Below are 15,800 nucleotides of genomic sequence, written 5' to 3'. Positions count from 1 at the left end.
AGGTGTTGGCTTTTATTCCTGTGCTCAGTTTTTTTTGGTTGTTGTTGCTTCTTTGGTGAGATGATTTTTGACGAAATCATTTTTCGGAGTGCGTGTTGTCAAATATTCATTCGATTCTGAAACGAACGCTGTCAACACCCGAACGCCTTCGACATGTCCCGGTCTAGCATCCTGCTTTTCATTGCTTCTTTTGCAGTGCCTTGGCCCTTTTTCTTTGTGCTGGTACGCTTAATACTATCGCCTGGAGCACCGATCTTGGGGTGTGATGCTTTGACGAGTTTGGTAAAGGGCCCGTTTGGCAGGTTCCGTGACAGGTTGCGCAAAAAAAAGGATCCTGTTAACCAGCCGGTAACCATATGGAGTTGGATTTGATATTCAAATTATGAAATGAAAAGAAGGTTAATCGAGTTTTAGCTGCCACGGGGTGAGTGGGACCGGAAGACAGGTTCGATAATTGAATTCGTCGTTTCAGGTTGGTAGCAGCTGTGGCAGGTGGCAGGAAGGAACAAAGGATATCAGAAAAGTCGAATAGCGGATGTTTCATGGGAACTACATTTGTGAGAAATATGTAATATGTGATGATGTGCATACTATGCCAAGGTGTTGCATGTTTGAAAAAAAAAAGACTGTATAGATATTTTAGCAAATACTTTTAAATAAACAAAAAAAAATCACATACTTTTTTAATGCATCTAGGACTTATTGTTATAGTTGTATGCTTAATACACATCGAATTTCGCTGTTTTCATTTTATAATATAAAATTTACTCATCGGATTTAAAGAAAGGTGATTTTGTCTCTAAATCATTATTTAATATTAATAAATCAGAGTTATAACTCTGACTGAGAATTACATTTGTTATTATACATTAAATCATTACCCAAAGAATGATGTTGAAATTTAACCATTTTGCACTTGACAACTGATGTGGCGTTAGGTTTCGAAGGTGGATATTTCGATCAGTGGCAATAATGTCTGTACGCTTCCAAAGTATGTCATAAAAGAGAGTTTCGCTCTATTTCCATCCACATACGCACTTACAATAATTGCCTACACTAATATTAATATCCAACGCTATCAAGCTAACTATATGGTTTCACGATGTGTGTTCTCTTTTATGATTGTGTGGCAAGTCGATATAATCTTTTGATCGGGTGCAGATCGATATGACACGCTTGTTTCAATATTCTACAAAACTGTCAAAGGGGACATTTATGATATCATGCAGCTGTTTTATATGGAGTTTGACAATTGGCTGTATTGCAGAAAACCTATCTGATGGACCGTAACTGTCAAATGGATACAACCCGGATGATAATTACTGTTCCACTGACAGGCTGAAATTTCATCTCGTTGGCTCAAAAACAGAAAAGACCTGAAATTTAGAAAATGGTATGCCTCCTCGTTTCTCAGGTATCCTATATTTCGGGCACTCCCTGTATTTGTTTAGCTTGTAACAAGCTAGGAAAAATGTGTCGTGAGTAGTTCTTTAATTGAATAGATGGAAATAGAAACTAGGTTTATAGATGCCATTTTCAGGTTATATTTTACCATTTTACCAAGCGAGAAATTGTTGAAATAATTTATATCCCTTTTTATTGCTATTAAATGCAATAAATATACCGTATGTTTTATTGCGAATAGAATGCTCTGAATAGAGATGGTCATCATGAATGTAGGATTTTAATCTAAAGCAGGGGTCTCCAAACTACGGCCCACGGGCCGCTTGTGGCCCTCAAGAGCCTTTAATGCGGCCTGCGATGACTGGGTAAGGGTATAATTAAATAGCTGTCTTTTCTGACTAATTAATCAAAATTATTGTTTTTACTTCTGAAAGACAAAAATTAAGATTCAATAAAATAAAGCTGCAGAAATTTGATATATTTTGTAAGTATTTTTTTATTAAAACGAGAATTGAAGTTCCACTCATTCTAAAGGTAACGTCAAAATGGCCCTCAACAAGGTTGATTGTGAAGCAATGCGGCCCGCGAACTGAAAAGTTTGGAGACCCCTGATCTAAAGCATTCAACCCCCAAATCTGTTTTGTTTATTTGTGTCAATTTACATTTGTAATTTTCAATTTAAAACTCTTACTATACATGGATAAACACTCAATTATCTCTCTACTGACAATTAACCTAGTATGATATCAGAATTACTAAATCTGCATACTGTTCTTAGGGAAGAATGTAACTGTTCCTTTTCTAGGGCGAAGTCATGCTAGCTGTTATTGTGTGATTAATACTATCGTCCTTGTTTTGGTATTCGTCCATTGTCTACGAGTCGTAAACCTTACTACTAACACATATCAATAGGCTGATTGCGCTTAAGCGTTCTATTTATTATTTAGTACATAGCTGTGGCCAATCCAAAAGTTTATGCTTTTTACGCAACATTCATTTTTTGCTATTAAAAAAATCAATTGCTTTAGTTAATTTTTCATAATTGCTCGATACCTTCCTCAATTTCACTCCTCATGTTCCGTCGGCGACACCGACAGTGTTATTGTATCGGCACATAGTCGATTATTTATTCAATCAATTTCACGGTTCAATTGTGATTTCATACACACAAAAAAGGAGTAAAACATCAATCACCCGCCATAAAATGTTTCATTCCTAGACCCTGTTGTTGCAAAAAAACAGAGACCGAAACAACATTCACACACATAGCAAACTATTATAGCCATAACTTATTCAAACCATATTGACTTTAACGCTTACAAATGAGTTTGAGTTTTAAGCGTTGGAAGGCAGTCTGTTTCCGCCCACAAAAGCAGTCAGTGTGCAGCGCGCGTACGATGGAGGCGTCCGAGAAATTTAGCCAGTTTGAACGTTATATACGCACCCTTTGCAACATAATCGGTTTCGATGTAATGACCGAAACGTGGAAAAAGTCGTACCGAACGTATATATCGATCTTTCTTTGCTCACAGTACTTGATATTGATGGTTTACTCGCTGATCATTGCCAGCGACACGTTCGAGCTGTTCAAATCCCTCTCATTTTTGGGATTTTTCTTTCAGTGTTCGCTGAAGATGTACTACACGATCCAGCAAGCACCTCAGTATGCGGTGAATTTTTGCTGCCTGAAGGAAGCGATCTACGAGCGTCACTCGAAAGGCACCCTAGCACAAAAGACGACCGTTGCCCGGATCATAGATCTGTTGGTGCTCGTGACGAAAGCCATCTCAGTTCTTTATACTTCGTCCTTGTTTATTTTTTCACTGTATCCGGCTTATATGTACTTTGTGGTACATGTGAAGGTACCGATCTTTCCACTGTACATACCGGGGATTAACATTTACTCGGCGTACGGTTATGGCATCACCAATTCGTTTCATATGTTGATCGCTGTGTACGGGTTATTCGGTGCACTAACCTCAGATATTGTATTCATTATGTTTGTGGTGCATTTCGTTACTTATGGGGGGCTGTTCAAGATTGAGTGTGAACAGTTTGACCAGGATCTGAGTGGTGTTTTCCAGCATTGTGAGTGGCGAACAGCAGTATATAAAACGTTCTGCCGCCAACGGATGCGCGCCATCTATCAGTATCATCAAAGCGTTATCTTCTATCTGGAGTCTATGCAGGAGTGCTATCGAAATATCTGCGTAGTGCAGGTGGCCTCGTGTAGTTTATCGACCGTATTCAATCTATTTTTGGCCTTGACAGTAAGTGGAGGCTCTATCGGCTACGTCGAAATGTATAAAGGTCAGCGTTGTTTCCTCTTCCAGACGGATTGGTACGCAACGTACGGATTTATTGTGATATCTGTGTTTCAACTGTTTGTGTACTGCTTGATGGGAACTGTGATGCAAATAATGGTAAGGGATTTAGGGTCAGGGTACAATCACATAATGCAATAACCGTTTTAATATCGTCCAGTGAATTAATAAACAATAATAATAATAACGGTATCCATTTCTATCTTTCTATTAACAGAACGAACGAATGATTGATTACATCTCGAATCTGCCCTGGTATATGCTCCCAACCGAAGAGCAGAAGCAGTTTAAGTTTATGCTCGCACGCAGTCAGCTTTCAGCAGAAATAATGATCCGCAGTGTCGGTCCGATGAACATGGAAACCTTCACTGACATTATGCAGAAGATGTACTCCGCATTTGCCATGATGTACAGTTTTCTGGTTGATCTTGGCTAGCTTACATTGCTATCCAAAACAATAGTAAAGCTTCGTATTTTGAGAATTTTGAGTTGAATATTTTAGTATTTTTGAATATTTTGTGTGCTCTCCTAAAAAATTGATTACTTGAATCATTTTTGCAGTTTTGTGTGTATTTGTTATTGAAATCATGAGATCATCATGTTATTCAAATGAGAGATGCAATAAAGCTTAGTAAATTCTTCCGCACTTCAGAAACAAGCTAATCTTTTAGGGATAGAATTGATTCATTGCTTAAATATCGAAAAAGAATGTTTACTAAAACAATCTTATGCCCAAATGCAAACATTTGATGTTATTTGATTTTATTATTTCATTTTTTAGAAAACATTGATCTCCCTATACAAAACGAAGTAAGAGATGACGCTCACGTTACGCTCACGTTACGCTCATAGGTGAAACGATTGCTCACTATAGGATCTTCCTGTACGAAAAAGTTACTCACTATAGAACGGTTTGCTAACCAACTATGGGTGCTTGGATGATTTTTATTTCTTTGCGGTGTTTCAATTCTCCAAGGCAACAAGCAATGGTAGAGTGATTGAATCATTGAGGCATTCAAATCAGAAGACATCATTGTTTTTTTCTACACACATGTTGAAAGTGTATCAATAATTATCAAATTATTCCCCATGATTCTAAGTAATTCTGTGGTCGAGATTCTACCCCGTTCCATCCATTTTATCATGCGTAGTAGTGTTTTATTGTGTAGTTCAAAACGTTTCAATAAAAAGACTTGCTTCGAACTATCATTTACTTGCTTCGAACCATCATCCAAGTGCAGTAAAATGCTTGCTTGAAAGGATTGCAAAATCGTACGCTATGAACGTTGAACAATTACCTTTTTTCATTGTACATAAACCCAAAAATGCTTGGTACAATGCAATATAGTGAAACCATCGGAGCTACATAACTAGGACTAAGTAAACAACTTTAAAACATGCATATAACGGGTTTATATTTCCCACGGAATAATATACCATAATAATATACACGGAATAAGGACATTCCTGGGCCCAGGGTTTTTTTTATATGAGCACATGATGAAGCAACAAAGTAAAATGAAGTTAGTTTAATTGATTTTATTTGCATTTAGCACTCCTGGATATCCATGGCTGCTTGGTACACAAATAGTCATGCAAAAGATAGGGCACGGGTCAATAATAAGCCGTGACAGTGAGCCCTGTGGATGGAAGACCCATATGTCATATGAACATGTCATGACATTTAATAGAAGCTGTTACATAAGTTCAGCATGACTAAATTAAATTTTCGTAGGTCCTATATGGTTGTAAAAATGGTTCGGGGCTTCGGGGCTTGGTTTTTAGTGACTTTTTGATAACCTATAGCAGGATAATAGTCAGTCATATTGGAACTTGAACCCACGATGGGCATGTTGTTAAGTCGTACGAGTTGACGACTGTACCACAAGTCCAGCCGATAGTCAAACATATTGAAAAAGAAAGTGGGCCACGATTGCTAATGCAATGGAAACACTAACATTTGTAAATAAAACATTAAAATAAGTAAATAAGACAAAAATATGGAAGGGCTATAAACAGAGATAAGAATTTGATGGAAACCTGTGCCAAGATAGCAACACGGTCATAAAAAATATCAGTAAAAAGACATCAAAAGAGAGCAGGAATGCTTATCTACATGTTTGCATGAAAACATTTAAATATGCCCTGCAGTCAGTATACACGTCTTAAGTTCTGTTGCGAAACCTGCAACCGGGCCAAATTAACTAGTATTAAACAAAGTTATTTCACAGTTGCACGTTACTTATACCCCCTGCCCAGCATTACACTAATGTATTAGTAGCTTTGGAAATGCAAAGTACTTATTCTAATAATGTATGTCTGGATTCTTAAGCTTTTTGAGACACATACATTTTGATTGGCCGGTCCAGTGGTACAGTCATCAACTCGCACGACTCACGGACAATCTACGAATGGATGAGGGATTGACTATCCCGCCAATGGTAATAAAGAAGTCATAGAAAACCAACACCACCAATGGTTCATACAGGCCTTTCACTGACATTAGTTGTTTTGCCCAAGAAGAAGAAGAAGATACATTATAATTTTCGTTAGTGTTGGTAATAAAAACGAAAATATATTCTTCCCAACTTGCTTCGCATATGCTTTTTTCAAGTTTCACCCTGCTACTATTCTTTATCTCTTTGCTGTGTTTAGCAGTCTTTAACATGGTTTCCCAAGTCACTTCCAAATGAAAAACATTGGTTTTCACTGCGAGCAAGTTGTTGATCCTCATCAAACTGATATTTCATTACCATCATCATCATTTATAATTTCTTTAGCATGATGTTCAACACGACTCAAGCTGTATTGAATTTGACAGTTGTTTGTTATCTGCTGAAAATCATGTGTAAAACTGAAATTCCAATTTGAAACAAATAAATTATTTGACAACTGTTAAAAAAACATCTTGGATGTGGTGAATAACTATTCGCAAATTCGAAAATGACTTGGAAAATTAGCGATTTTCAGCACGTTCAAAAAGTCATCCCTTCGCCATTTGATAGCGATATTACGGTGCTGATTTCTCAATGATTGACAATCATTCAATCGTGTGTGAATTTCCGTCAAAATGAAAGGTAATTGAAAGTCGCTCAGAATCACACGCTTAATGTGTGCATCATTATTCAAACCCATACGAAGCGGTTCGTGGCACCATTTGACAGCATGCGCTCCATCAAGGTTTTGGGGGATGCTCACTTTGTGCCTATTTATAACCACTTTAACCTGTCATTTCCAGTGAACGATGACACAGGTAATCACTGTGTAGTAGTCGCAGCAGCAAGCAGCAGCAGGTTGCTACCGCAAAGCAAATATCTCGCGCTGCCAATCCGCTTGCGTACTTAATCATGCTTACATGCCTATGGTCTGTGTGCTGACGGCAGGAGGGTCGAGGAGGAGAAAATTTGTTTTCGAAGTCCCGCAAATTTGAGAACGATAATGATAACAGCACGGAGGGGAATGGTGGCCAAAGAAAACAAAGAAACACAAGCGCACATGTACGCAAGTACAAAAAAAGGAAACATGTTTAACCGTAAACAAAGCGCCAGTTGAAGCGTTGGGCAGTGGGTGGAAAGGAAATCGGTGCGGGGGGAGAAATTAAAAGTGAAAAAATGTCATAAACAGTGACGTCTTTTATGTGCAACGTCTGGCTCCTCTGAAATCCTTCAACATGTTATGGTGTTTGGCGTTATTTTCTTTTATTTTTGCCCATTTTTTTGTGCCACGCCACCCTGGCTGGATACTCCGAGCGAGTAGAGCAACCGGGTGGTAAACGTGCGCGTGCACCGCATGTCGGCTGAAATGGTAGTTTTTCTATTGGTGTGTGTGTGTGTTTGTGTGGTGCAAAAGACAGCCAACTGGAGCATTTGTTGCCACGAGCCAAACTTTTCTTCCTTTCATGTCGTACCTGTAAGTGAGCAGAGTTGCCTGTTATCCTTTCATTTGCTCACCGTGCTTGGGAGTATTTTGTTTTTGAGTTTTTTTCCGTTTTTTTGGTGTTGCTTCGTTCTTCTCCGTTAATGTTGCTACTATATTTCTATGCTCCTACCTGCACGCGCCGCTGGAAGGGATCAGCATTATGTGATGATGTTCAATCTTCCCGCCATGCTCAGCGCAGTACAGTCGGTCCGAGACGCACCCGAACAAACGCTACAGCTTCACCCGCTCGTACCTCACGTGCCTCAGAAAAAACAGCAAGAAAGCTGAAATAATGTAAAAAACAAGCGAGCGTACCGACCGGTGGGCTGCTACCGGTGCGGGCGCATAGTGCAATGGATGAGGTGGAATTTTGCTTTGAAAAATAAGATCTGACCCACGCAGATTGAAAGCGGCCGGAAACCTTTCCGGCAACGTGTCAGGTAACGGGGGAATGCAGAGAGCGCCGAGTGGTGAAACAGGTATGGCCACATTAAAAAGCATTCCCGGGGCTGTAGTCATTTTTTCTTCTACTTTACCACTCTGCCACTCTTCCGGTGTGTACGAAGGAGCGTTTTGTATCTTCTTTGCTGCCCCGAGAGCGGGTCAGAGCTTGTAGGTCGTTTATCAACAGGATGCAAGGTTTGCAACCATCCCGGTGGATGAACGTGTGTATGTGTTGGAGTGGGAGCAATAGGAAAGCAAAAAGAAATGTACCGCGGGAAAGGGAGGCAGGGAGAGGGTCGATGCGAAGAATGAAATTAAAAACCGGAACCGGAAAATCCTATTGCGGCTCACCGTGTTTTCATGGAGCTTGTGCTAGTCAGCCGAGATTTCCTGTCACTTTGCTTTGGCTACGTTTTAATATTCATAAAGTGTGTACCGGAGAAAAAGGCTGGAGAGAGGGGGTGGAATGGGTGGATAGAAGGCAATGCCGGGAAAAGGTAACAACAGAATTCTGCTGGAATAATGCTATTTTCATGTGAACTGGAGATAAAAGTGACAACTAGCGGGTTCATTCGAGGGTTTCATTATTGTGCATATTTTTTATTATTTTTTTATAGTAATCTTAAGGGTTTCCAGGAAAGGCGTGTAACTTGACTTTTTTTTTAATTCTTCGCCGTAAGCCGAAAATGTATTAATACCATGTTTGGATATTACATGGCAACGTCTAGAATTGTGATTTGTACTCTAGACAATGAAAACTCCACAAGGCTGTTTCCATCCCATCAATCGCTATTTGGTGTGCATTTGAGCGACTAAAAGAACATTAACAATGTGGCGAGCAGAGTCTTAAAAAGTGCTTTAGTGTAAAACTTTCAAACTTTGCAACACAAAGAAATTATCGTGTTTGTTGTTTTGCTTATCGCATACCTTCTCCATCCAACTTTGCAAAGCAAAGTTGACAAAAAGAGCTGAGAAACTGCCATAGCCGGTGCAAACAATGTTTGCGCCTCCACATCCCCAAAACAAACGGAAACCATTTAATTCAATTAAAGTAAACGTCGGTCACCACATCCGCGCCCCGGTACTGTAAAGTTAGACTTCGTCCGAACACGGAATGGATTCAAATTTGTGGCCCGCGAAGAAGCTTTTCCGCAGTTTGGGTTTGCTGCACGCTTGGTCACGCTTGACTTGCGCACAGCGGTGGCTCGAAGCGCCAAAGTAAAGAACTATGTTCACGCATTCAGTTACAATTCTATCAATTATTTCGCATTCCACGTCCCTTTCTTACGTTCTTTTCGGTGTTTTGTTTTCTCCCCGCTAAGAGGAAGCCAGTCAGGTTGAAGGAACAGTCAAAAGCTGATGGACTTTACTGGTAACACTCAGCATAGCGTTTTTATTTTTTGGGCACAGTAGAAAAATCGAAGGGCTAAGAGCAGGGGCTGAAGCGTGCCAGCCTTTTGTTTCCGTAAAAACTCGCCTCGTGGCTACGATGGACATGAACCGCTCAAAACTTGTGTCCCTGGAAGCTGGTAATTGAATGTTTTTATTAAAATTCTTCAGCCAAAGTTTTGGAGTGCCGGAACCACAGAATTCGCCTACTGCCTGCCTTCCTGCTCGTACAGCCCAAACACAAGTGCTCTACCATCGGGGTCGACATATTCAACCGGCTACAGTGGACGTGTGCTGCTATTCGATGTATTATTCGATGGGCTCCTCAGCTCGACGTGGCATGAAAACCGCTAAAGTTTCCGCCAGTCACTCGGTCATACACTACGGGAAAGTGAACGCATTCTCGGAAAGCGAAACTTATCGTTCAATAGCTAATCGTGAGGGAGAAGGCGGAAAATTCAGGAAACTTTACCTCGATGTTAAATTGTGCGCTGCACTCGGGATGCTTCATAAATTTGACTGTTCGAGAAAATTAAAAGTTTCATGTTGAATTTCAAAATTGTAAGGTATGTTATTCGGAAATGTGTATATTTCTCGTAAGGTTATAATAATAATGATTCATAATATGCTGCGACCGGTACAGATACCAGTGTAGTATACTAGGAATTCTTAAAGTTGTCAAACTAAATAAATTAAGTTCAAGAGAGATAAAGCGCATAAATTGAGAGATAGATGATTGAAGATAAAGGGAGCAATAATAAAATAAATTGGTCGGTTTAAGAATGAATGGAAATTTTTGAATATAATATTAAAAAAAGGGATTTCAACTAGGGTAAATGTACCAATAGTGGTGCAATTTGTGGTGGTACAGATGTATTTTAATGGACTTAAAGTGTCAGGAACGACAATTTCTGAATATTTCAACACATAACATTTGGAATGTGTTTTATCTTCGCAATCACAACCATTTTTACCATGAAACACATCGAAATTACGAAAAAATACATATTTTTGTGATTGCTTCGTTGTACCTGTTGGAACCTTTTCGCAAGATACCCAACGACCTGTCGTAAACGCGCGTTTTAAAATATGTGAGATATCGGTTCGGGTTTCAACCGATCGCGTTCGGTTCGCAAGGAAAGCATAAATAGGGGCGACAGGACACGAAGAAGGTCTCTAAACCAAAAGCGGGAATCGAAGACTTATTTTTTGGCAAACGTAGAACAATAAATCGTTTCGGCAAAGAATTTACACCGCGTTGGTTTTCATTTCGCAACAGTACCTATAATGGTGGTATGGTTCCTATAGTCGTCGTGTTGTGTTCCTATAGTGGTGGTAAACAAAGATGCCTCAAAACAGTGTATAATATCAATGGAACTTAGTTTTGAAGCTGTTTTCGTATGAATAGCATGAATTATTGCCATAATAATGATATCTTTCGTAATTTGATCGTAAAAAATGTATGAATTTGGTTGATAAAAATATTGACTGAAGTACTGAATAACACCTGTCGTCAACCCATACCCAGAATAGTTTGCTTGATTTGAAGTCGATTTTTCACTCAGCCAGATAAGCGAATTTTGGCCTTTGTTTGATAAATTACTTACAGAAAACTTATTTTTGTTGCTTATTTTAATGAAAACAGTACGACATGTCAAAAATGTCGTCGAAAAAAATCTAAAATTAGCTGTTTTTATTGATTTTAGAACTAGGACCACTATAGAAACATGTCTGTTGGGTGTACCTATAATGGCACTATCGTAAAAAAACATTTAAAAATACGTAAATATGGTCAAAAGCCAATGAATTTGAATAAAACAATATCAATTGATAACAATTATGTTAAAAAACTAATAATTGCGTTGTTATGTGGTCATTTAGAACGTTAACAAAAATATGAGTACCGTTATGAAATCCTAAGGATTTTGGAAAAATGTTGATACCTTTCACAAAATCATGGATTTTTCGGTCACTAAGAAACGGAATGGCCTTATTTCATTTTTAAATCCTTTGTAAAAGGCTAGAGAACATTTCACACAATTCATAAATAACTTAACTACTGTTAATTTATCGTATGAGACGCATTTTAGTGCAATACCACCACTATTGGTACTAGCACCACTATAGGTACGTTTACCCTACAAAGTTAATTGACTAACTGCTCAGATAAACAAATCAATCACTCACAAATACTACTAAATAAGTATTATTTAACAAATATTCACGATTTACTGATCAAAACTTGTTCGCATTTATAAACAAAAAATACAACTTTATGCATCCTTTTTAGAAAATCAAAACAAACCCAAAAATCAATTTTTACATGAAACACAATGCAACGTCTTTTGCAATAACCTCCATGTTTTCTTCGCTTATTTCTCTAGAAAAAAGAGTTTCGACTGGGAGCTAAAGAGGGGGGAAGAAACCGATGATAGCTTCCTGTAGAATTGTTTAGCCCGTTTCACTTTCAATCGTAGAAAATCTTCTACTCTCCGGCACAATTCCATTCGGTAGCCATTCTGCCATTCGATTTTATTTTTATTTCATCTTGAAACAAGCTTTCTGTAACGGTTATCGGTATCGTTTTTGACGCCACATGGTTTTAATAGTCCATGGAATGCTTCACATGATAGTATGCCAGTATGCCTGAGTAAGGGCTGAGCGTCGTCTCAGTGGGCTTAACGAGTACCAAACAAAGCACACAGCATTTGTACCATAGTTGTGTGATTCAATATATTCAATGAAGAATACGTCAGAATCAGATGGCATTAGCAAAGAAGTTTGTTCATTTTCAGAAACTTCTAAAGTATCTAATAATTACGAAACAAGTTTATGGTTCTGATTGTGACATTATAAGAGTTTGATTTTTCATACCACGACCACGATCCTTCACTTTGCCGCCAGCACCATTTCCATGCATCAAATAACGAATGCATCTTGCGTACGTCACGGTTGCGAATATTTACTCCGGCCAAACTTCTTCGATGTTAATTACGACGTTCGGATGATAATTCGTTAGCGTACGCCAAAAGCGCGTTTGGCATTGCAATGATTAAACGTTTTCCCACCCCACCCGGCACGTGTTTCCCCGCCACGGCCGCACACGCTTTTCCTCGCAAACGACAACAACAAAAGAAAACGCAACGGAACGGCACAAAACCCATCTTACAGAGCATTTTAAAATGAACTGTCATTTAATTAGCAATTTTAATTGCTTGCTAAAAGCACTTACACAGCACGGCAGACATCACCTACAACTTCCAGGCAAGCCGGCTATTTTTTTCCACCACAGCCTGACACGTATACTTCTCCTAGGCTAGGAACAGTAAATTATCTACCGAGACTGATTTACGTCTGCCAGCGAGCAGCAGCATTTTGCATGTCCTTTGTTGAGTGGGACGGGTCCCTTTTTCTCATTTTCATTTCGCAACTTTTTGTTTTAATGCTTCCGCTCTCAACAGATTTGTTTCTGACCGTCGCGAAACAACCAGTCAGCTTGAAATGGTGAGTTGCCGATGCATCTGTGCAACGGTGACGGCTCGCAACGGGTCGCCATTGTCTGTCACTCGCGAACCGTAACGTGGATGGGACAGGGCGTCAAATTAACTTGCGCCAGAACTGAAGCCAACCGTTCGGTGTCGGGAGGGAGTGTTTAATTCGTAAGCGGTAAGCATGCTCGTGATGAAGATGTCAAGTTGCTGTTAGAACAGGAGAAAACTTATCACTGGGTGCGTCTGTAATAAATCATCTCCAGTTGTTTTCTATAGCGTTTTGTTGTTGCTGGTACGGCTTCAGCCCAAAGAGCTGCTGCAGAAAGAATGGTTAAGGGTAAAGTTTTCGTGGATTGTTAATTAGCAATTGGATTATTTCATCGCTTCTGCAACAGACACATTTGGTAAGCGTGTTTTCGATTTATTAAGTCGTATTTGCAGGGCGAATTCTTCTTCTTAATTTTGTCAAGACGCTTCAGGTGTTAGAAATCATTGTAACTAAACCATGAGATTCCGGAAACCAAAGTAGCTTCATCAACACATAACCAATGTAGTAACAAAATTAACAATAAAACGTAGCCAATTTTCAGATTTTCTCATCTCAAAATCTCATCTTAAAGCCATCTTGGGTTAACCTTAATCGCAAACATTTGAAGAAACGCACTCAATCCACTGCTTCAAAAGAAAGTGACGATCTTTAGCAAACCCACTTTGGAAAAGCTTACCATGAAATCATTTTCCTTGCCAACTAGCCCTTCGCCAAACGAAAGTCAACGTAAGACTTGGTGAAAGTTTTTCCCCGAATGTAATTAAAAGAAAATACGGTCTGATTATAGTTTCGCTTTGCAGTTGTTTCTCAATGCCGGCCCACCAGTCTGAGTGTATGCAGTTTTCAAGTTTTATTTCTTTTTTGTTATACAATTTTTTTGTAAGCTGCAGTTGCAGAGTTCCTGTTCGCAGACACGAAGCAAGAAGGGTTAGTGGGCGCTTTGAGCTGTGGAAGTTTGGGTAGTTTAAATTTTGAATTTCATTCATTCGCACCATTTCGGCCCTTTCGCCGCGAGTGACGCGCGGGCCGGTCGGGAAAGCGGGAGCGACACGTCGTCAAATGGTTGCGTTAAAGTTGGTTAGTCACAGGTTGGGTTGGGAAACTACGTGCAGTGCAGAATGCAAGCGAAATGGGTCAATTACTATTCCGGACCACGAGCCGGTCCGTGCTAGCGTCCACACGAGGATCCACGGTAAAAGAATTATCCTTTGTCGGGGGAAAGGTGTGGATCGTTTGATCGTACATTCCTTTAGCTGGTGGTCGGACGATCCGTTTTGTGATTTTTTTTACACTAAGAAATAGTGCTGCAAAGAAAGTGAGAAAAAATAGGATAATCAAAACACAGAAAGTAGCTTCAATAGCTAATACCACATCGATTTAAGTCCAATAAATACAAAAAACCCACAATTGCATGAATTTCAATCTCAAATGAAGCACTTTAGCTTCGCTGAATTTCTTTTGCTGCCTGCATCGAAACGGCAAGAAGTAAAACCATACTTGGCGCCCTACGCCTGACCCGCACCAGCGGTGTCACGTTAGCCGGAAGCAATTAAAAGTTAAACTTTTTCAATTAAAAACTTGCCACGCGAGATGAAAATATTCGGCGAAGCTGGTGTGATTCGGCGAATCGGCAATGTTGTAGCCGCGATGAAATAGATTTCGTGAAGGGTTAAAATGTGACGTGGCAAAGCCGGTCGGCTTGGTCCGGAATGCTTGAGATTGGTGAAAACTCGGACGGCCATATTTACCTTCGGATCGGACTGCTTCCAGCACTTGTGCAGCCAGAACGCCTTGTCGCAGAGTGTTTCACCCTCGGGATAGAGGCACCGCTTGCCCATGTGCATCGCGATGTCGTGCATCGAGCTCGGGAGCGAATCGTGCAGCTTCTCCAGATGCACGTCCCCATTGTCGTCCACCACCTTGGCCTCGTGGAAGAGACAGTTCATGTAGCATTTGAGCTTTTCGTCCTCGTGGATCTCCTCGTCGCTGAACTTCTTGATCGCTTCTGAAAGGGGATGAATCAAAGTTCAATTTCGCAAAGTGAGGTACGTTGGCGCACTTTCTACAAACGCTAGACTAATGTAATTGCTGAAACTCACCCTCAGTAACACCCGTCTTTCCGAGGCAAATATCGTGCAGTGGTTTCAGTGCCTCCAGCAACTCGGGCGGTGGATATTCTGCATCCCGGCGGGGTGTAGTGTCGCCCAATGTCATGGAGCAGCACAACAAGGCAGCAAACACGAAGGTCACTAGCTTCATGGCTCTAGAACTATGTGGCAAACCTCAAATCAATACTCCTCCTGCAACTGGATCGGAGAGACGACACAAGATTTGAAACACACTGATGTTGAAACTGATGATCGGTTGCCCTTTTTATAGACGATATATGCTAGTTGCAATGGTCCAACAATTAAGCAGCATTTTTCCATTGCTTTGCAATGATGACACTACACTTCCACCATGCTAGCTAATTACTTTGCTGCCGACTGTTTGACCGATGTCCATTAATTAACACAGACGAGAGTTGCCGATTCTAGAGCCGTGACCTCCCTTCCGGCAGCAAGAGACAATTTCGGTACGGAGCGAATCAAGTTTTGACGTTGCCCGGAGTTTTCCCTTCGCTCTTTCGCGCGCTGTCTGCTGTCAGTGCTAGCGAGAGGATGGTAGCGGAAGAAATTGTCGCTCCCCAAAACAGCGGCAACCAACACTATCGCTCAATCATCGGTGTTGACAAATCAATCACGAGCAACATGTTTTAGCATTATCTCCATTAGGGTGTCG

At 40.1% G+C, this 15,800-nt stretch overlaps 2 protein-coding genes across 6 annotated transcripts in view; one reads left to right on the top strand and one right to left on the bottom strand.

Annotated features, from left to right (window-relative positions):
• Positions 1–15,381, bottom strand: part of LOC120952437 (general odorant-binding protein 83a-like) — a 153,482-nt gene extending 138,101 nt beyond the window's left edge. For 4 of the 5 annotated variants that reach the window (XM_049605065.1, XM_049605064.1, XM_049605063.1 and 1 more), the window contains exons 1-3: positions 15,119–15,381; positions 14,768–15,024; positions 14,300–14,323 (exon numbers count right to left, since the gene is read on the bottom strand). In XM_049605065.1, coding sequence (XP_049461022.1) covers positions 14,306–14,323; positions 14,768–15,024; positions 15,119–15,278 — 435 coding nt within the window. In that variant the 5' untranslated portion in view covers positions 15,279–15,381 and the 3' untranslated portion in view covers positions 14,300–14,305. Of the gene's footprint in view, positions 1–13,854; positions 14,324–14,767; positions 15,025–15,118 lie in introns of those variants that run through there. The other variant, XM_040371764.2, reaches the window with a different exon arrangement.
• LOC120950321 (putative odorant receptor 83c) lies at positions 2,491–6,556 on the top strand. Its single transcript, XM_040368274.2, has 3 exons — positions 2,491–3,674; positions 3,738–3,827; positions 3,946–6,556. Exons 1-3 carry the CDS (start codon positions 2,727–2,729, stop codon positions 4,162–4,164), a joined length of 1,257 nt encoding a protein of 418 aa, XP_040224208.2. The 5' UTR covers positions 2,491–2,726; the 3' UTR covers positions 4,165–6,556.
• Positions 15,382–15,800: the final 419 nt, after the last annotated feature.

The sequence above is a fragment of the Anopheles coluzzii genome, chromosome 2 (assembly GCF_943734685.1).
Source record: "Anopheles coluzzii chromosome 2, AcolN3, whole genome shotgun sequence".
Taxonomy (NCBI): domain Eukaryota; kingdom Metazoa; phylum Arthropoda; class Insecta; order Diptera; family Culicidae; genus Anopheles; species Anopheles coluzzii.
Note: the sequence above shows the minus strand (reverse complement) of the source record. Positions and strands in the feature narration are given on the sequence as shown.

Coding starts and splice junctions, on each gene's coding strand:
- LOC120950321 (XM_040368274.2), top strand. CDS start 2,727: ATGAGTTTGAGTTTTAAGCGTTGGAAGGCAGTCTGTTTCCGCCCACAA. Junction 3,675..3,737: donor ATCTATTTTTGGCCTTGACA/GTAAGTGGAGGC, acceptor TTCCTCTTCCAG/ACGGATTGGTACGCAACGTA. Junction 3,828..3,945: donor GAACTGTGATGCAAATAATG/GTAAGGGATTTA, acceptor TTCTATTAACAG/AACGAACGAATGATTGATTA.